Source organism: Brachyistius frenatus, unplaced genomic scaffold (genome assembly GCF_029030835.1).
Source record: "Brachyistius frenatus isolate BFR_SWC_R1_liver_20210118 unplaced genomic scaffold, ASM2903083v1 Contig_8, whole genome shotgun sequence".
Taxonomy (NCBI): Eukaryota; Metazoa; Chordata; class Actinopteri; family Embiotocidae; genus Brachyistius; species Brachyistius frenatus.
Genome location: NW_027210607.1, coordinates 3572426 through 3594656, shown reverse-complemented (window position 1 = coordinate 3594656; position 22231 = coordinate 3572426). Strand labels below are relative to the sequence as shown.

At 43.2% G+C, this 22231-nt stretch overlaps 1 protein-coding gene across 3 annotated transcripts; it reads left to right on the top strand.

Moving 5' to 3' along the window:
• The first annotated feature begins 1057 nt into the window (after positions 1-1057).
• cdc42ep3 (CDC42 effector protein (Rho GTPase binding) 3) lies at positions 1058-7414 on the top strand. Of its 3 annotated transcripts, none has more exons than XM_069689881.1 (2): positions 1058-1326; positions 5579-7414. In XM_069689881.1, exon 2 carries the CDS (start codon positions 5804-5806, stop codon positions 6881-6883), a length of 1080 nt encoding a protein of 359 aa, XP_069545982.1. In that variant the 5' UTR covers positions 1058-1326; positions 5579-5803; the 3' UTR covers positions 6884-7414. The 3 variants fall into 3 exon arrangements, with proteins under 3 accessions (XP_069545982.1, XP_069545985.1, XP_069545983.1); XM_069689884.1 differs by lacking the exon at positions 1058-1326 and adding an exon at positions 2209-2891; XM_069689882.1 differs by lacking the exon at positions 1058-1326 and adding an exon at positions 2905-4863.
• The last annotated feature ends 14817 nt before the right edge of the window (positions 7415-22231 follow it).

The window sequence follows — 22231 nt, the reverse complement described above, 5'->3', positions numbered from 1 at the left end:
CCACAGACACACACTGATTGAGCCACAGGCGCCCTTCCCCCCACATATACCTTCTCCCCCCTGCTTTTGAAGCTCACTGTTCAGCAGACACACACACCTCTCCTTCTGCTTTCTTTGGGGGGAAACTAGTGTGACATCACCTCTGAGCTGCACCGGTTACCAAGGTGATGGGATCCCTTTTTTTTCAATACAAAAATAGAACCAAAAAATGTATAAAAGGATAGGAAGCATGTCCTTGACTTTAGGGCATCATGTTAGAACCTTTACACACACTGTCTCATGTCTCTGTCTACGCATTTACAATCATCATAGAGACAGAGAGGAAGTCTGTTTTGGCTGCAGCTCCCCCATGTGCTGTCTATTAGCCTGACTGTGAATGTCCCCTGCACGTGCTGCAGTGCTGCAGTGCTCTGCAGTGATTAATCCATTCATACTGTGTCGCATCAACCTACTGCAGTTTTTTTTTTTTTTTTTTTTTTAACTTTTGGTTTGAAGTAATTTTGCAGAGTTACAGTTTGGGAATATGTGTGCACATGTGAGACACAGATAAGGACAGAGAGGAGAGGCTCTGAAGACAGAAAGGCTGAGTCCAGTCTAGTGGCCTTATCAGGTCTTATCAGATGTGAACAGTTCAGGGAGTAAAGCAGAGAGGGAGAGAAACACTAACTGTGCACATCATGTAGGACTAATTTAGAGAGGAGAGACAGCCAGATGCCTTTCTCCACGCAGTGCTAATTTCTGGGGGCTGCCGAGACTGGAGCTCGTGATCACTCAACACCGCATCTCCACCAAGAGACAGGAAGTGAGGACCATCCTCAAACACCAAGGAGCTGCCTAAAAAAAATCAGAGCTATACTGGTAAGAGAGAGGAGAGACATGCACAGGTGCTGCTAGAGAGAGAGAGAGAGAAAGAGAGAGAGAGAGATAGAGACATAGAGAGAGAGAGAGAGAGAGAGAGAGAGAGAGAGAGAGAGAGAGCAGGGAGAGAGGAAGAGGCAAAGAGAGAAAGAGGCGGGGTGGGGAGAGTGAGGGGAGGTGTAGGAGGAGACTTGACTTGCTTCAGAGGGGAATAGGAGCCTGAGAGCAATTCCAAAACAGCTGTCCGGCAGACATCCCAGTCCACAGAAGTGAAGCCCCGAGGCAGAGACAAGAGGCAGGGCAGTGTCAACAAGCCACAGGAGCAGCACAGCAGCACACACACCACACAGACACACACACACACACACATACACACACACACACAGGCATCCACCTGGGACTGCAGCGTTCAGAAGGACACCAGAGGTACCTAGGAAGGATCCAGATCTCCCTATCGGACTGTCTGAGGTGAGTGAGAGCTGGAAACATATTTCATTTCACACTCTGATGGCACTGCAGTCTGAATTAACCGACAGGATCCTGATGCTGGAGATTTCCTGCTGTCATGTAAGTGTTCGGGGTTTTTCATCAGAGTCTTAGTGACTTTCTGGAGCAGGAATGGGAGATTTGCTTGGTAACAGGGAAACGTGAAAGCGTGGTAAGTTAAGCTTGTACGGAAACGTTTGTCTGGCTCTCCTACATGTAACACAAGAGCAGAGCAACATGATATGCTCCCTTGCTTTTCAAGAGACATTTTCAGTCCGGCTACACGCTGAAGGCATGTTCTTCTGAAATGCAGAGCTGGCTTAGCCTTTATCTCTCAAGGGAAACAGATTTTTGAGGAGGGTTTTTATGGTTAGAGAATCAGACTTCTTCTTTCGCCTGTTGACATTCTCTTCATGTTTCATGCGCTTTGATTCCTTTCCTGCTCATCTCTGCCAAGGATAACTCTGGCAAGTGCTGGCCATGCTTGCCAGTGGCACAAGGGGAGCGAGAAAGAAAGACAGAACAAATACTCCACCCTGCTATTCGCCCTCATCCCGCCACCAGGCCCCTCGAAAGTAAGGCCTTTGCCTATAATTGAGGTTTGTTTTATGCAACAAACAGCTTAGCCTTTTTCGGTACCATTACCCGCTGTGGCATTTTGATTTTGATTACAACCCCAAAGAGAGGGTCTTTCTGCTATTCAGAGGTGTGTCAGAAGTCAAGGCCACAGTTACGTGTCAGAGAAGTATTTGGAGACTTCAAACTTCCATAAAGTTGCTTTGTAGAGACAGGGGGAGAACTTGGAGTCTGTCTCCCACATCCAGATGGTGTTACACTGACCACATCTACTACAGTGCTATTTTTCAATGGCACTGATGTGAAATGTCAGCACAGCAATTCCATTACCAGAGGAATATTTTTGGGGATGCACGGTTTCTATTTTAAAGAAAGGGGAAGTCATATACAGGTCATGTTTTGAACAGCTGCTCCACTGGCTTCCCCTGGGTTGACAGTGATCTGTCTGATCTAAAGCATCACCAAACAGTAGCATTTATTTAGACTACAGTAAGGTTACACTGCCTCTAGAATATACTGACCCACTCATATCACACGTGACTTTGAGGTGTCCAGGAATACCCAGACAAATCACGAGCCATTAGTTTAATTACCAGATACCAAAGCCATATTTATCTACCCCCACACTTCAACTTTCATCACCTCGCTCCTTCTGCTGCCCCCTACCTCGTATCTAAGCCTCCAAGCATGAACAGATGAGGTAAAGCTCCACTTTTAAAGAGGCTGGAGTGGCTCCAGATCACTTCATGCCCAGACAGATAGCTGTTGCTGACCCAATGACACAGTGGTTTTTACCCTGCAGCTCCCTTTGTGAGTGGATGGCTGCTTGGGCAGGCAGTTTCGAAAGGAAGGTGCCATCAAATCACCACTTCACCAGAGGTGTAAATGAAACCCAGGATCACATTCTGGGCTGGCGGCCACCCGGCTCAGACCTCTCAATGCGTGCCGCGCCGCCGCTTCCAAAAAAAAGGGTACAAATCTGGCCCTAGCCTTGAGTTTTACTTTTATACATTTGCTCAACCATTAACAGCCTGCAGAGACATAAATGGATTCTTTGGGTCAGCTGGCCATAAGCGTAATTAATTAATTTCCTCCTGGGCCAACATAAGCTTAACCAACATTGCTGTGATTCTAGACATTCTCAACTCAAATTAATGCTAATTTACTCAATCTCTAATCAAATTAACCCTCATACAAGGCATGCACAGGCAGCTGAGACATGAAAGACTGACATGAGGATATTGTTTGCCTCATACTTTGCTGGTGTCCTCTGGAATTCCATTCATGTTTGCCATATGAGCCAAACTGAGCCACCAGCAGGACGGCGACGTGAAGGTCAGACTGTCATCGCTTTCACTGTACCAGCTGACTTCTCACGGGCCACAAGTGTTGACCTTGGGTAGGATGCACAGCAGATGTCTCCCTGTGAGAGTTGCAGAAGTTGGATAACTCTGCTGCCAGAAGATTTCTGTCCATACTATCGATTCCATCCAAGATTATCTTCCATCATAATACATGGGCTGGGTGTGTTTTTCATGCCACTGGAGAGCAGAGGGCCCACTCAGACCAAGTAGTTGTTCTAATTTCCTCGAAACAGACCAATAATCAATAAGTATGTCAGAGAGAAAATGTTTCAGTCAGCTGTGCAGCAGTGACCTTCTATTCTTGGAAACAAACAGAGCAAAAGTTGAGGCAGATATGGAGATGCTGCTTCACAGGAAGCAGCTTTTGGCTTGGTGATGCATTTGCTTTACTTCCTATCCAAGCCCAATTTCCCACTGCAGTGAGCATCAGCATTCAAGGTCAGAAAAGACTCTGAACATTGCAGGCGAGAAAGGGAGAAAGGGAGAGATGCTAAAAAAAAAAAAACAAGTGCGAGGAAGAGAAATGCAAAAAAAAATACAAGAAAAAGCTTGGGCTAAACAAGTTTTGCCATACCCCCCTCCTTCCCTTCATCAAACACTGCAGTACACTCCCCCCACTCCCCCTCTCCTATTTGCTATTAGCAAACAAACACGCTCTCCTTTGCAAACATGGCCAGCATTCAAAACTGCTATCTCAGGCACCTCGCACAAACACTCACTCTCGCACCAGCACTCAAATAGACAAGGACCCTTGTGGAGCGGCGTTGCCATTCAACACACTCCTACATGTTCTGCTTTCCTCAGTGTTTGTCATCAGTATATATAGCTCTATAGAGCCTGCTGGGTGACAGGTTTATTTGTGTTGTAATGGCATCCCCTAAAGTGAGAAGATTTCAGGGTGTGTGCTCCACATCCTAGACACACTTTAAAGACGTTGTTCGGCAGATATCGTTGGAAATTTTTTCGAACAGGTTGGAGACACAAAAACTTGAAGTGGAACATTTTCAGTCGCCTGTTTGTATTCAAACATGCAGCGAGTGCCTGTCTCTGTGGCTCCACGCTAATGTGCCTGCTGCATAAACACAGCCTACTTAAAGTGTCTCTGATAAGTCTGATGCCGTGTGTCTGTGAGGATCGGCTGCAGCAGGAATGTGAATGTTTTTTCTGTGAAACCTTTTCGGTGTGGTTTTGGGTGGACTTGACCGCCCAGGCACTTTCTGTGCAGCAGTGCTCTCTGTTAGACGGTCACTGCTGACAGACCTCTCATAAGTAAATATGTCTATAAATGGGCAAGCTCTCTTTTCACTGGTGCACTCTCCCACCCCCATCACACACACACACACACACACACACACACACACACACACACACACACACACACACACACACACCATCAACTCCCTTTCTCCACGGACTATTTCTCCCTTTCTCCTTGGTTGCTATGTCATTTCAAACGGTCAAACCGATTCTCTCTCTCTTTTTTTACTGAGTTCATCCTACACTAATTTGGCTGCCAACGCGGTGCCATTCCCGCTCGGGTTTGTAATGGAAAAGCTCTATGAAGGCAGCATGCAATCAGGTACCCTTTTATCGAATCCAAAACCCCTTTAAAAATGTTACCCATCGTGATGTATGGTGAAACCTTGCCGGTATCTGGGCGCTTATTAAAGCCAGAGCTGACCCGCTGCTCATCAAAGCCAAATCAATTTACAATCTGCACCACCTTCTTTCTTAAAATCCACTTGCTCTGTAATCCCTCACTCTATCTCTCTCACACAATCCCCCCCCTAAACTCCTTAACCCGCCCTTCCCCTCCCCTCCTTCTCCCCGTCGGTCCATCTCTTTCTATCTCTTTGCGTGTCTGTGCAGTAGCTCCTTCCTAAAACGGGCTGGCCGGCTCTTATCCTCCTAAAGTCCCCCTTTGCTTTCCCCCTCCCAATCTGCGGTCCAGCTGTTCCACATTAGCCCATCCAGACTTGTGCAGGCCAAAGGAGGCTCGTGTGGAAATGTGACTAGAGCAGCAAAACGCCTCAGATCCAGGCCTCATCCTCTTCTGCTCTGGCTTCCATGCTGGCCAGATGCAAGATGAGGATGAGGATGTTTTTTTTTTCATGCAGAATCCATAGTTTATTTCTGGGACTTGTCTTGGTGGCCAGATTTCTCTTTCAGGCAGGCAGGACAGGAGTTTTGTATCATGGGCAGTTCTCATTAAAGCATCCCCGAGGAAATTAGTCAGCACTGAGTTCATGTTTTATAAAAATGCTGATATATTCTGCATTTCTCTCTGATTTCAGGAAAGTGCCCATTTGACCTTTCTACATCGCTGGACGTCATCAGCCCTGCTTGGAAAACCTATTTCCTGATCGATGCCACAATTATTTCTGGAGTCCTGTATGAGCGGCGTGTTTCTGAGAATGTAACTGGAGCTTCTTCCCTGGGAAACTGTAACATCCAGAACTTATAGAGCATTTTAGACTGTTCTGTCCTGCATATCTGACGCTTCCTCTGCAGAAGAAGCCATGCCAGCCAAAGCACCCATATACCTGAAACCCATCAATAGTAAGAAGGGAAAGAAATGTCGCCTGAGAGATATTTTGTCACCTGACATGATCAGTCCACCGCTGGGGGACTTTCGCCACACCATCCACATTGGCAGGGGCGGGGAGAGAGACGCCTTTGGGGACATGTCCTTCCTGCAGGGGAAGTATGAGCTTCTACCAGGGAAGGTAGACGTCCATCCTCAGTATGGCATCCAGAGTGAGTTTCTGCGGGCGAACAGCACAGGTGATGCTTCCTTTGCTGAGACGCCCTCTCCAGTGCTCAAGAACGCCATCTCCCTCCCAACGATTGGTGGCTGCCAGGCCCTCACGCTTCCACTGATTTCCTCTAACGTGTTCTCCATGCCACCAGAGCCACTGGACGACATCATGGGGCCTACAGCTACCATGAAGCCTGACGGCGTGGACAAGGTGGAGATCCTGCAGATGGATGCCCTGTTGCGCTCCATGGACGTCTTCAACAGCGAGCCATCGTGTCCCTCCCCAGAAATCCAGTCTAAACCTGACGTCCTCTTGGATCTGCTGGAAAACACAGATAAGCCCACCTCCAAGGCAGTTGCCAAAGCTAACAAAATAAACAAGAGCGAGGGCAGATTTGACAAGCCGTCATCCTACTACATCAACAGTCACAGCAACAGCATCTATAAAGCTAACGGAAGCCTGAACAGCAACGCCAGCAGCGACAGCTTCGACAGCTTTTGCGGTAAAGGGGACTTCCAGAACAAGATCTGCAACGGCAACCGGAGTCTCAATGGCAACGGGAACTGCAATGGTTTTGTACACTTTAACAATGACATTAGTCTTGGCTTTAAGCAGGAGATCTCCAAGTGCAATGGAGAGTGGGTGGACAGAGACAGTGGGGTGGAAGAGGGCCGCATCTGTGATTTTGAGTTTGAGTTTTCCAAAGAGAAGAGCAGGTCGCAGGATTCCCTCGCCCAGATCACGGGGTCGCTCCTCTCCCTCGAACTCGATCTGGGCCCATCCATCCTGGATGATGTGCTCAACATAATGGATAAACCCGCAGCGAAGAGCAGGCCTTGAGCTGTGCCGAGGCCCCGGGAGGAGAAAGGGAATTATTCAAATACAGCCATGAGGAGAGAAAGACTCATAAAGCAATCAAAATGGTGTCTGGTTATATCATTGAGATGAAAATCAGCTACAATAGACAAAGCTGCTTATGTTTTTATTGTCAAAACATATAACTATTCTAGCTTCTATGGAGTGTTGGTTCTTCCTATGTTTTCTTTGCCATACCAGCAGCATGTTTAAGATGCATGTGCTTTTAAGTTACAGCTAAAACACAGCCATCGTGCCTTTGATTTTAAATTGCTACATGATAGTTTGGTGTTTTTGTGTTGACTTTCACGGTGTAAACCACATAACTCTGAGGTCCTTTGCTTTTTTTTTTTTTACACAGTCTCAGTGTCTCTATGAACATTTTGCATTTTGTGACTTTAAGTGTGTTTAACAAAGCACTATTTTCACATAATTCATTTGCCACATAACTTTCAAAGAGCAGAACACTATGCATATTTGTGTTTTTGAAAATGTAACACAAATAAATTCATTTGTTTCCTATTCTGGCTATAATTTTTTGCAGGGAATATGCACATACTGTGCACCAAGACTGAGAGCTGATTCCCAAAAAGGCTGAAAGTCAGATTTACACTCCAGAACCAGAAATATACCAAAGCAGAGCTACAGATCAGCAGGAGGAAAGACAGCATGGATGTATTTTCTCGCCTCTGACATTCCTTACATTCTGCCTCCCTGCCCTGTAGTGGGAGCACTGGTGGGCCTTCATCTGCCCAACCAGGCGCCTGCTCCATTTGTTCTGCGTGTGGACGGGACAGGCAGAGGAGGGGTCTTTGAAATTCCTCACATTCCAGCCACAGAGCACAAATGTCCAGGACCAGACATAAATCAGCTGTTTGGAGTGAGGAGGAAGGGCCCCGGTCTGGTGCCACACTATCCATCAGCCAGAATGTACAGCGAGATGAGGCTGTAAAACACAAGCTCGCAACCCGCAGGCAAACTTTGTTCAGCGATGAACGATAAATGAGTCCTGTCCTTCTGTGTAGCTGCAATAAACATATGTTGACCTTACAGTGTTGAAGCAACGACCTGAAGGAGCAGGACAGCGGTGATTACATGCAGCAGCTTGAACTCAGCCACCCCTAAGTAGTGGCCTCCGCAGCATGATCCTCTGTCCCCTACAGGCCCTTCAGTGTAGACATAAAGGATAAGTCAGAACACGACCCTGTGCATACTCCTCACGTGTCACTGTTGTTTAGAGAAAATAAGAGCATCTCGACCGGGCTCGGGTTAACCAGCTAATTTCATATGGAAATAATTATCAGGGTCTTATTCCACTTCTGTCATTGAGCGGGCCGATGCGGCGAACTTCTCCAAGGCCTCAGAATGTCCCTAAACAATCACTTATGTAAGAGGAGACGTGAACATTTCCCCGTGTCATGGCAGATACCCCAGCCATGGGAAAATCCCAGCATTAGTGCTGAGCAGTTTGCATTTTGCTGGGTTGAAGTGTACAACCTTCAAACATGAGTAATGAAAACCTTCGCTGTAATTACTATGCTTATACCTGCAACGGTACATCACAGACTTGATGGCAGCCTTCATTTTGGTGGGCGTGGACCCCAAGCAAACTCCCTTTGGTTTACAAAAGAACTTGCGACCACAGCAGTGGAGCATGTTGTGAAACATGTTAGAAGTATTTCTGCAGAGATGCCAAAAACTCTCTGACACAAAATACCAGGAAATACCAGTGTTTTATTAAATCCAATACAAATACTCCACATACACCGATACTGCACTCTTTCAGAACTCTATGAAATACGGGATGAAGGAAGTTTCTTTTGTTTGTGCGACCAATTGTACACTGCTTTCAAAGTTGTAGAGGTTTGTCTTATGTGGGATTGCTGTTTCTATTATTTCAGAGCCCAGATAACAAATCGTTGCATCTGTATTTGAATTGCACAACCTGGAGTCTCTGGCTTTAGTGTTCTCCGGGACCCCGAGGGCAGACGAGAAAATACCAGAGATGGAACATAGAAATAGTCCTGCTGGACTGTTTCTCATTACAAGGCCAAGGTGGAAGTTTGACCTGAAGAAACCTTGACTCCATGATGGTTCAGATATTCCATGTTAACACCACAGAGATGCTGTACAGCAGCCCAGTCAGGCAGCTCATTGTGCGAAACCCACGGACTCAGAACAATCGTCCACTTGTTTTGCTAGTAAGTCTCATTTCATCTTAGCTTCGCTTGACGTTTTTCAGTTTGTTTGGATCTCTCTTGATATAAATTCACTGGAAAATTCATGTTGATTTGGTACACACATTTTTGTTGTGTTCAGTTTCTCTGCCTTTACTCAGAACAGTTACTGACAGACTGCCAAATTGGTGGTGCTGGCTGGGAGAGGGAGGTGACACGAGTGTCACCCCTACCTGCTGCCAAGTAATTTCTCAACCACTTGCTGTCTTGACAAAAATTCTGCCTGTTTGACTTGAATGCTGTATTTTCTTAGGATGATGAATAACATGAGAAAGAGAAGCTCTACACAACTTTTTAAGCATTTTAGTCATGGTTTATGCTAACCAGGAAATATTAATTTTAACACATCTTGTGGGGCAAGTCTATCATAAAAAAGCCAAAAAGGGCACATAAATGCGATTTCTTCAAAACATTACAGGTAAATCATTCGAGAACATTTCATGAGCGTTCCTCCACGGCACATGATCCGGGGGGATCCAGCTCCTCGGTTTCCTGGGCTAAGGTGAAGCTGTCAGTTTACAGATGAATAAGCTTTGGCCCAGAGGCCACCAGTGCCAAAGAAAGCACGGCTCAAACCCAGCAAAATTTTCCACCCTACCTCCACAACATAGCTGCATAGTGCACACAGTGTCTTTCACATAGAGGTGTTGGTGAAGGAGCCCCTCGTAGCCGCTCTTGACCTGCGTCAGTCGGATGAGAGGAGAAACTTTAATAAGATGTTTCCCTTCTCATGGGCCCCGGATGGAGACGTGAGCAGCACGATAAAGCTCCTCTTGTCTTCACCTGCTGTAAATGTACTGCTGCACAAAATGAACCCAAACACAGATACAGTACTTTCCATCCAGTCAACTGTCTGGATTCAAAGAAATATCTGAGGTATGAGAACAGCTTCTCCAAGAAATATTATTGTTAAATATTTCTTTTGCTTGCTGGAGAGATATCATCCATTGTTGATACATACTGTACGTGTTCCAACATTGAATGCCATGACCATGATAATCGGGGCTGCAGTAGTAGAAGTTCTTTGGGAACATTTACTTTGGGATGTTGAGCATGGAGCTTGGACTCAAGTGTTCTGCAGATCTGCTGATTTAGCAGCGCAGAGCCGCAGCTCCCTTTCAAAAGACAACAACAGGGGAGAACAGAGAGAGCTTATTCTCAGGGGTGAAACAAATGAGCCCGAGCAGGGTTGATGCAGTGCAGATACAAGCGAGCTCACAGGCAGTTTGGTCTGGCAGGCGGTGGATACCTCAGGTTCACTGCACTGTTGACTGTTGTTTGGCTGACAGTAACCATAGCGAGTTGAGTTTGTATCTTCAGTGAGGGCTGAGCTGAAAGGAGGGCAGGAAGAGGACGAGAGTTAAACAGAGCCGTGTCACCTCAGAGGCACAAGAATGCCTCTGTGACAAAACCCCGGCCCAGTTAATCAGGGTGCCATACTACGTAGAGCAAAACAAGAGCTGCTGCATCACACACTTCATTTATCTGCATGTCTTTTTTTATTTGTACTCAGCGGTCATGAATACAACACCTGGCTTTGTATTAACTGTACTATTCAAACATATGGAAGGTGCCCAAATCAGACTGGGTCAAAATTAATTGTTGGGTGTTAGCTTTTCTTTTTTACAACAGCTGGTCTTGTGTCTGTATGTCAAAATGTACAATACCCAAGTGGATTCAAATTCACCAGAGCATCCATGTTATCAATAACTTTCATTTCAAAAACCTTTTTTTCATAAACAAAATATTTTCAATCAGAATTAATTGTACTTTACCTAATTTATTTTCCAGTCAATAATTAAATTGCCATGCGTAAAGTGCCCTAACATTTTGTTTGTTAATGACACAGCTCGTTAATGACGAAGGTTCTATTAGTAAATAAGATGAGTAGGTGAAAAAGCTTTTGAATTGTTACTTGAGTAATTGAGTAATTAAATTGCAATTTATTTCTAGTTAACCTGAGTGCCTTTTATAATTTATGGCTGAGATCGGCTTCTGCGTCATGACACGCATCCAACAGCCTGATTCACATACAATTCAATGACAAGAGTCGGCTTCATTTTTTCTATGATTAACTGAGGAGGAATGTTGCACTCAAAAAAAAAAATCTTGTTTTAACTATTTATGTAAGTAGGATTACATACGTAGGAAATGCACCAAACCTGTCTGTGGGATTTTGGATAGGTCTGTTAATGTGCGATCTGCACACTGAAGCCCCTAAATAGACCCGGGCTGAGCTGGCAGAGGCACAAGTTCACCTTAAAATTGACACAAAAATTAAAACGCACTGCTGCATCATGACTGACTCAACCCCTGTTGCATCGTTCTGCACATCTGGGCGCAGCCGGGTTTACGTTGATCCATGATAATTAGAAATATGTGCTGCACGAAAATGCCAATGTGCCCGGATTTAGTATGAAAATAGGGCCAAATCACTTTACATTTGCCCTTGGAGGATTATCGATTAATCATGTTGTTCGTTTCCACTGAGGAGGCCTGTTGATTGATTCGATTAATTGATATTACATCAATGTTGCTGTTTGGGTCTGTTCAGGTTGGGTGTGGTCCATAGTGCAAATTAATACATGCATGTCAGGTTAAGGAAGGCTTTCCACATCAGGTCTGTTTTGAATCAGGTCAAACATTTTTGACCCATGTAGACTTTGTGTGGCTCTCTAACAATATGTTTTAGGATTTAATATCATTATGTATTCAGGCCACAGCAGTAACTGTGTAGCATCTTACTTAAAATGTTGTCTGACACAATATTTATTGTGCTAACTGAACAAAGCTTCTGGAAATATTTTGTGTCAAAATAGTCCAATAAAAACATGTATTTGATAAATCAAAATGTTTTTGAAAAAAAATTAACTGCTGCAGGCTAAGGAGAGCAATATGTACAAAAAGAGATGAAATTTGTAAATGTGATAATAATCTGTGTGCGTATGCAATAACTCTGACACGGTGGTCCCTTTGTGTCCTGCAATTAAAAGCCAATTAGTTGCTACAGAACAGTTCATTCTTCCAGTTAGTCACTATTATTACACATTGCTGTACGAGTTTCAGCCTACAGTCACTAAAATTAACTGTCTTCTTGTCAGCGTAATGAAAAATACTGTGAGGGTGCGCTGAGGCATCGGACTCAGCACAAAGTCTGTGCTTTCCATTGTAATCTGCTTAATTTACAACAACCCCCACGCTCAAAACAATCCGTGAATTATTCATATTTGTTTCATATTTATCCAGCCTGAAAGACTGCACAAACAGTAATGTACTGTATGATCTCAGTATCTGAGCTCTCCTTCTATGGCAGCACGAGGAAATGAAACCAAAGGCAGAGATCATGTGAGACTTTCTAAGATCACCAGTGCCTAGATTTGGTTTCTTTTTAAATGGCATACCCCCAACTCAGGGCAGCAACTGCACATTTGGGTGTTCTCCTTTGGACAGCAATCTACAGTCACCCAAGGGAGGTATTTATATTTCTGCTCTTTGATGCATTTCCTCCAGACGGCCCTCTGGGAATTCCTTCAATGCCACGCAGAGGGAGCGGGTGTAGGAGGGGAATGGCTTTAGAGGTCACTACCCTTATAGATATGGGTGACATCACTTACCATCTTTTGCTCTGGCAGGTCAACAGCATCTCTTTCAGCCTAATGAGATGGCTGTACTCAGTCACCTTCAGGGATTCAATAATGAGGCCGTGCAGGTCACTGAGTTGTCCTGGGAGTGGTGTTTACTGGGGGACACATGGCACAGCTCAGAATAGTTTAGAGGGTGTTAATAAGATTGAAATGTCTGTTCTGTAGCATGATGTCACCAGACTACACTTCTCACAAAGTAATCACAAGTCCAGGGAGGTCTTTGAATATTTACGTGACGTTAAAGGAATAGTTCATCATTTAGTCCAGGTACAGTTTCTGCTGTCTCTACCAGCACAGTTACCACACCTGTAATGACAGGACTCAGGAAAGTAGATTTTTAAACTTCATACAGAGCTTGGGCTAATAGTTTCCCTTTGTTTCCAGAGGTTATGCTAATCTAAGCCAACAGGCTGTGGCTTCATGTTTTTCCGTATGTATCAATCTTCTCATCAAACTCTTAAAAATAAAGAGAAACTAGAAGGGCATTGAGCGCAGACCCCCGCCAAGACCAATAGTCACCTCTGCTATGACATACAACTCTACAACTGCGACCACTGGACACACTTACAGTTATAGCGATGTTACAATTGTACCAGTTCTGGTTCTCCCCAATGAAACTACCGTCTCCGAACGCTTCATAACGACTGCTCGCAGTCTTACACTTGAGTGAGCACGTGTTCACTAGAGGATCACTGGTACCTGTAAATGTGGATTGTGACAGTGACTCTGTGTTTGTAGAGTTGCCTTTCTTTTGTCGCTATTGAACTTTACAGCCATCTATGCCCTATCTCACAATGTAATTGAAAGGGAAAAGTAATTTGTGGATCTGCCCATGATTCGTATACTTGGTCCATGCTACACCTTCCCCCAAGTTGAATAAAAATGGGATGGTACTGTAGTTTTTCTGTAAACCTACTGACAAACACATAACATCATAACCCCCTTGGTGAAGATATTAAGTGTGTTTTCTAAAATGTTGAAGTCTTGCTCTAAAGCTGCACTGACAATGACCAGAGAACTGACTCTGTTGATTCATGGGTTGTTTTAACTCTCAGTAGACCATTGTAAAGCTTACAACCCTTAAAAAGCAAATCTACCACATTGCCAGAAAGTTACTGTGGTTCTAGAAAGTTCCCCTCCTGTTCATTGTCTCCTGATATCATGCTGAATTCCTGAATGTCTTCTTTCCACAAGAGGGATGAGTCAGTGCTGAACTGTCCAAGACTTTCTACTCTGTGAAGGTACATTAAAGAGTCTTTTGGAACTGATTCTGGTCTTCATCATTTATGTCATCGAGTGTATTTAGCGTATAATGAGAGTGGAATTACACAGTTATAGAAAGTGAAGTGCATGAAAACACCGGGCGCTCAGGTTCAGGTCAGAGGAACGATCCTGCTGGTATGGCCCACAGCCTGCTGGATTCTGCCTTTTAAGGTAAGACCCCACTCTGTTTCTCCTTATCCCCGCGCAAGCCTGACCCCCCCCTCTCCCCTCCCCTCCCCTCCCCTCCCCAGGGGCTCAACGGGTGCCCCAGAGTCTCTTTTTATAAGTTGTCACCAGCCAGTCATGCGATCACATCTGTAGGAAATTTCCGCACAGGTTCCTTTTCCTACAACCCTTAAAAAGAAGCAGCAGCTGGCGGCCGTTCATTTTACGCTTTGTTTGGAGGAGCTTTTACACTTCAGGTTTGCACAGTTGAATTATGGCCGGGTTCAGTAAAGTGGAACAATACACTGCATGCAGGGAGAGAACTTCCAACTTCCAATTTTTGAGAAATATTTTTAAATAAAAGAGGAGCTGATGACACTCTCACAGTGCAGCGACCTCTGTCCTGCTCTCAAGAGCTGCATTGTGCTTCCACCTGCAACACATCGAGCCGCATCTGTGAAATCCATCTCATTTCCATTTGACACCGTGGGGAGTAAAGCAATATAACAGCTTATACTTCAGCCTCTTTCACTGGACTGTCAATCATCTGTGAGGACTGGCTCTCCTCATAACCTCCCTCAACATTAAAAAAAGTCTTGGACAGAGTCCCAGGATCAACATTAAATGACTACCAGGAGTTTTAGCGTCAAACAACACAATAGGAGTCAGTGTCTGGATGAGGATATCTCAGAGGATGACTCAATTACTCAAAGCTAAATGTCAAATATTTGGTTATAAAATATATCTTTAAATCTTTTCCTAATTCTTCTCAGATCTGACAGAAGAAAAACAGTGAATGGAGTGAGCCCTTTGTTGGCAAGGTGACTTAAACAGTATGTATGATTTTATTTATGAATGTTTACCCCCGGCCTCCTTTACTCATGACTTTACTTCTAACACACGGCTGCACAACAAACTCATTAATCTCACACACCAACCTTTCCTAAGGATCACAGGTCACAGGGGCTTCTTCTTGTGAAAGGGATGAATACCAGCCATGAAGTCTCCCAGAGGCAAAGATTATTTTTTGGTTGTCAGCGGGTTTGAAGAACATGAGGTTTGGGACCTCTCATAGAACTGAGTGTTCGTGGCCTTTGGGAGCTGCTCTGCTGTCCAGTGTTGGAGTTTTCCATTTGTCACATCGATGACTTATTGATAGATAATCAGATAACATACAGGGATAGACAGAAGTGGAAAAAAACTCCCACTGATGGTAGGAGTGTTTCAGTGATGACAAACAGAAGCAGTGAGGATACACAGAGACAAAGTGTTGCACACTGAGGTGGTAAAAAAAACACCTAAATGAGATCAATAAGATAACCATGAAAAAAGGAAGAAAACATTTTGGGAAACTATCCATCCTGTTCACGACACTAATTCTCAATGTGAGTTCAGCATTGAAGTTGACTTTGTGCATTTGTGCCTTCCTCTTGTAGATTAACACCAAATTAACGCTCTATTCAGGGCCTGATCATAACTTGTCTGTTTGTTGTTTTACAAGTTGAATCAGTTTAGGTTATTTCAAATGACTCATTTAAGTTTCTTCTTCTTTTCTTTCTTTTCTGTGGGCCGGTTAGGGGTTTGCAGTATTTGAATCACAACCTGATGACAGTTGTGGTTTTGTTAAATCCCACCTCTCATTCAGGGTACTCATTGAAGTTTTACTTAGTGGAATTTTTTTCGAACAATATTAACACCAAATAGAAATACAGATTTGATTGACAAAAAATAATGTGGTGAAGAGTAGAGTGCAGGTATGCAGCAGTATTTTAGGCTGTTTACAAACAGTACAATCTTTAGCTGTAAGGTGAAGACTGTTCTGTCAGAATGCCTGTTTAAAGTTGATATCAACATTTTCATTATTTAGATCAGGGGTGTCAAACATACGGCCCGCGGACCAAATCCGGCCCGCCAGGGGGTCCAGCTCGGCCCGCTGGATGACTTTGCTAAGTGTGAAAATTACAGAAAGACATAAATTGCATTTCTATGAGAATATGGAGGTTTATGAGTACAAAATTTGTGTACGTTTTTTTTTAATCGATCCAGTAATTGCTTCAAAAACAGCGTAAATGCGACGTCTGCTCCGGAGGCAGCAGCGCTTGCTGCTCGCTTTGTGACGCGTTTGACGTCAAACGCGTCACAAAGCGAGGGAATCTGCAGAGGAGAGCCCGGGCAGATAAACAGTGGACTGATGTCTGAGTTTTTGGTCTTTATGTTTCCAGTTTATTGTAGACCTTAAAATAGGGTTTATCATCCAAAAACCTTCACCAATGATTTCGTTATGTATGCGTTATTATGCTATGATTTTACTGGTCTGGCCCACTTGAGATCAAAGTGGGCAGTATGTGGCCCCTTAACTAAAATGAGTTTGACACCCCTGATTTAGATGGTTTTCATTTGTAGTGTAGTTTATGAAAAGTGAAAAATAACACTCTTGGATCAAGCTTCACCTAATCAGCTCTGATGAAACGAGAATTAGCTGAATTTTTAGTGCTAAAGTCTTAATAAATAAAACAGCTTTTTCCAAACTTAAACTTGAAGTGTTCCTTTTTTAATGAATTATTACTGTTGCAGATAAATAACCAAATTTGAAGGATTCAGTGGCTTTAAGAAGGTGACTGACTTGTGTCCAAAAGGTAATTAGAGCTATAATGTATTGGTTTTTTTCAATAAATGTGTAACCTAGTGGTGCCCAGTGACGTTGAACAAACCTTCATCAGTTCAGTTATGGTTGTGACCTGTGCTGCAGGTCTTTATTTAAATCAGATGAATTGAAGCACTACTTTGAAATACTATTATTTAGACTGTTACATGTCATAATTACTATTTAAATATCAAACAAGAACAAAAAAAAAATTAAAAAACAACTAAATGTTCAGTCTAATTCTTACAGATGTCACACAAAGATTCACAGAGATATCAGTCAGGAAATGGTGAGCAGTGCCCTCTGCTGTTAGTGTCTGTTCTTCTCTCCATCAAATTGTCAAAAGACAGCCTCATTTAACAAAATCCCAGAGTTTTAACAATCATAGCTTTAACTCTATTAAGAGGATTTTTCCATTGTTGGCTCAAAGCCGATGTCCAGACCAACCAGGCTAAAACATTCCTCACTTGCGAATGTCAAACACAATTAAAGCTGAATGTGTCCTCAATTGTTCCCAGGAATTAAAATCTCCTAAATTTGCAGAGATGAATTTGGGATGCTAGTAAAATGTGATCTGTTTTATATGATTAGATCTATTATCTGGATCTATTAGTTCTATCTTCAGCAGTGTGATGTTGGTTCTGTCAGAACTTGTTCCTGTCAAACTATTGTGACGACTGAGTGGAAATGTCTTGAAGGTCAAAGCACACAGGTGACAATACAAATATGTTTGTGCTTTTACCCCACAAATCCGAGGATCGTAGGTTGACCACTTCCAGGGTCGTACACCTCCCATCCGTCATGGCAGGGTCGGGTCAGAGGTGAAACATGGGAGCTAAATACTCAAAGACCAGAACGAGCTGATTGGGTGGCAAACAGGAAGATAAAACATCACATGGTGTAGAGAGTACAGAACATCACATGACGATGATATAATAACACATTACATATTGTTTAGATCTAAGTAAAGTCACATGTAACGGGGCTGTGAAAGAGAACTGACAGTCAAGGGTTACTCCAAAGCTCCTTTACAAAAGTTATGTTTTACTAATGAGATTATCTGCGATTGCACTTCCCTCCGAGGGCAGGGAGAGGAAGAATGAAAATGACTCAACTACTTTGTGGTGTGGCCTGATCCCAAGTCCTTTGCATGCAACCTGCTAATTCGTCCGGCTGGCTAACGACCCGCTTGCGTGCCAGTCGATCATTAGCGCCCCATCAGAAACAGTCACCAAAGATGTCACATGGCCCTCCCAGTCACTCTGTTCAGGACCCGACTGCTGGGGGCCGCGACACACACAGCCAAGGAAAAGCAAATGAATTAGCAGTGAGAAGCACAACACTAATAAAAACACTAGGGACTAACATTTGGGTGATTTCTGACTAATTGTGCTTAGTTATCCCGAACCTAAACAAATTAGCACTCTAGGAGCAAATGACCAGTAAAAGTAAAATGTGGTAATACAAAGCAGCTGGTTGGAGGGACTGATGCCCAAAAAAGAAATATACAGTGCATCTGGAAAGTATTCACAGCGCTTCACATTTTACACATTTTGTTATGTTACAGCCTTATTCCAAAATGGATTAAATTCATTTTTTCCCCTCAACATTCTACACACAATATCCCATAATGACAACGTGAAATACATTTTTTTGAAATTTTTGCAAATCTATTAAAAATCAAAAACGAAAAAAAAAAAAAAAAAAAAAAAAAAAAATCACACGTACATAAGTATTCACAGCCTTTGCTCAATACTTTGTTGAAGCACCTTTGGCAGAAATTACAGCCTCAAGTCTTTTTGAGTATGATGCTATAAGCTTGGCACCTATTCTTGGGCAGTTTCTCCCGTTCTTCTTTGCAAGACCTCTCAAGCTCCATCAGGTTGGATGGGGAGCGTCGGTGCACAGCCATTTTCACATCTCCCAGAGATGTTCAATCTTGTTCAAGTCTGGGCTCTGGCTGGGCCTCTCAAAGACATTCACAGAGTTGTCCTGAAGACACTCCTTTGTTATCTTGGCTGTGTGCTTCGGGTCGTTGTCCTGTTGGAAGATGAACCTTCGCCCCAGTCTGAGGTCCAGAGCTCTCTGGAGAAGGTTCTCATCAAGAATGTCTCTGTACATCGCTGCATTCATCTTTCCCTCCATCCTAACTAGTCTCCCAGTTCCTGCCGCTGAAAAACATCCCCACAGCATGATGCTGCCACCACCATGCTTCACCGTAGAGATGGTATTGGCCAGGTGATGAGCGGTGCCTGGTTTCCTCCAAACATGACGCTTGGCATTCAGGCCAAAGAGTTCAATCTTTGTTTCATCAGACCAGAGAATTTAGTTTCTCATGGTCTGAGAGTCCTTCAGGTGCCTTTTGGTAAACTCCAGGCGGGCTGTCATGTGCCTTTTACTGAGGAGTGTCTTCCGTCTGGCCACTCTACCATACAGGCCTGCTTGGTGGAGTGCTGCAGAGATGGTTGTCCTTCTGGAAGGTTCTCCTCTCTTCACAGAGCAACGCTGGAGCTCTGTCAGAGTGACCATCGGGTTCTTGGTCACCTCCCTGACTAAGGCCCTTCTCCCCCGATCGCTCAGTTTGGCCGGGTGGCCGACTCTAGGAAGAGTCCTGGTGGTTCCAAACTTCTTCCATTTACAGATGATGGAGGCCACTGTGCTCATTGGGACCTTCAATGCTGCAGACATTTTTCTGTACCCTTCCCCAGATCTGTGCCTCGATACAATCCTGTCTCGGAGGTCTACGGACAATTTTTTGGACTTCATGGCTTGGTTTGTGCTCCAACATGCACTGTCAACTGTGGGACCTTATATAGACGGTGTGTGTCTTTCCAAATCATGTCCAATCAACTGAATTTACCAGGTGGACTCCAATCAAGATGTAGAAACATCTCAAGGATGATCAGTGGAAACAGGATGCACCTGAGCTCAATTTTGAGTGTAATGGCAAAGGCTGTGAATACTGACGTACATGTGATTTTTTCATTTTTGATTTTTAATAGATTTGCAATAATTTCAACATTTTTTTATTTCACATTGTCATTATGGGGTATTGTGTGTAGAATTTTGAGGGGGAAAAAAATGAATTTAATCCATTTTGGAAAAAGGCTGTAATATAACAAAATGTGGGAAAAGTGAAGCGCTGTGAATACTTTCCGGATGCACTGTGTATTGAACACAAACTTCAACATACGATACAAAAGTGACAAAAGCTTATTGACTGAATGAGCATTAACCATTTGCAAGATAGCAGGGAAAACATGTTATCATACTGATCACAGTTGTGACCAAACATTAAAAACACACTTAGTTTTTTTTCAATTAAATGTTTAATTGTTAAATTTTATTTTTTACAATACTTGCTACTACTGAGACATAAATTGCATTTATAATGAAATAGACACCAAAAATGTATTTGGGTTTAAGTGAACTGACCCTTTTAGCATCCAAAACAGAATTAAACAGTATATATACTTTTTTTAAATTTCTATTTCATTTTTTTGACTTTATTACACAAAGGACCCAATAAAAACGCAACATGGAGGAAATGCTAACAAAACCATTTTGATTGTTTTATACAGTGTACTTGAAAAAGTCCAATTCAATCGCATGCCTCAACTTTGCTGTTGTCAAAGACCGATTGAAAGGAATCAGTGACAAATGCTTTTTTTTTAAGCGATTCGCATAGTTTGTCTGTACGATCAAAACCATCTGAGCCTTAAAAAAAAAAAAATGATGGTGATTAGGATTTTCAGTCCATTAAAATATGTGATCAACCTGAGTATCATGGCTGCATGTACAGTATGTTGGATGGCTGCACAAATGTGATAATAACCAGGCCAACATGTCCAACCAGTGACAGGAACAGAAGTTGTGTGATAAAAAGCTGACTGCCACACTGCAGTGAAACAGACTGAAAGATGTAAATAACTTTAAACTCAATCAGCTGGTGTCGACTGGTCATTTAACTGTAATGCCATAACTTGTCATTGTGTCAGTGTGTCCTTTTAAATTCTGTATTCATTCTGTGTAGACTGTACGTGTGGTTGTAATCTCAGCATATAGTCACAACTGAACCACATTTTGCAGATCTTTCCAAACAGAAGAAGAATGGAGGTGAAGAAGAGCCACGATCTGATGATTGTGTGTAAATCCCTACTGCCTCTCTGAATCACTGTAAGGCTGATTGGTCGCTCAGTGTCAGTTTTTCTCCTTGTGGGAGTCTCTCCACTAAAACACAATGTAAAAATGCTATTTCTGGTTTAGAGAGGGGAGACAAGAGTAGATAAGACTTATTTTTTATGCTGGACGGACAAAGAAATCAAACTATTTTTACAAACTTATAAAAAAAATTAAAAAACATATTGAGGCTTTGTCAGGTGTGAAATTGTACCATGATTGGGTTTGAAGTGACGTTACTTTGTGGGACCTGGCGAACCAAATTCAGGCTCCATGTGTCTTCTGCCTTTGTATATATGTGAAACCACTGGGTGGCACCCTGCCATCACTGAATACTCTTAAAACTGACAGCAGACCATCATGTTTCTGTGGTGTAAGAGAGCTGTGAACTTTGTCTCCACACGGCACATAACCCCAAACACATTAGTGTTAATAAGTGTCTTAGCATTAGAGGGCTGTATGAACATGTTGTCTCCATAATTCCAAAGGAAATATACAGAACGTGTATGACTGTAATTTCAGAGAAAAACAGCAAGCACCATTTTGTAATGTTTATATTCCTATTCATAACATAAATATTAAAATCAGTGTGTGCTATTTAACATAGCATGTATCATTTTAATATAGAAGTGTTTGTATTTCTATCTAAGTTGCTTTATGCCACCGGTGGTCAAAATTTACTGGGTAGCTTTGAAGCTTCATTGTAGGACACCAGTTCCAGCTTGTCAGCCCTAAAAATGAAGTAATGACCCAACCCAGTATCACGACAAAGTGTGAAATAGACACACCGGTCCACTACAGCAAAACGTGAGATAGTCACGCCTTGGGTGCTCTGGGCGTGAAATTTACATGTTTTGAAAATGTGAAACTTCCACCCACGTAAATGTCATGTTACGTAGGATCATATATCCAAAGGTCCAGCAACAGAGGTTGTGACACCAAGTACAAAGGACATTTCTTTGTGGGATGGCAGTTACAATGACTCACTATCATCTGTAGAGGCACAGGGTGGTATTACGAGATGGCACTGGCTGGGGTTAGCTCGTTAGCATGCTAGTTTTATTAGATATTTGTGCAACACAAAACATTGACGTCTTTGACCGTTTTAAATTTCTTTTTCTTCACATTCTTTGGATAATACAAATTGTTTTATGTTGTAACCTGAACATTTTACGTATTGCATCTTGAAACCTTCTCACTT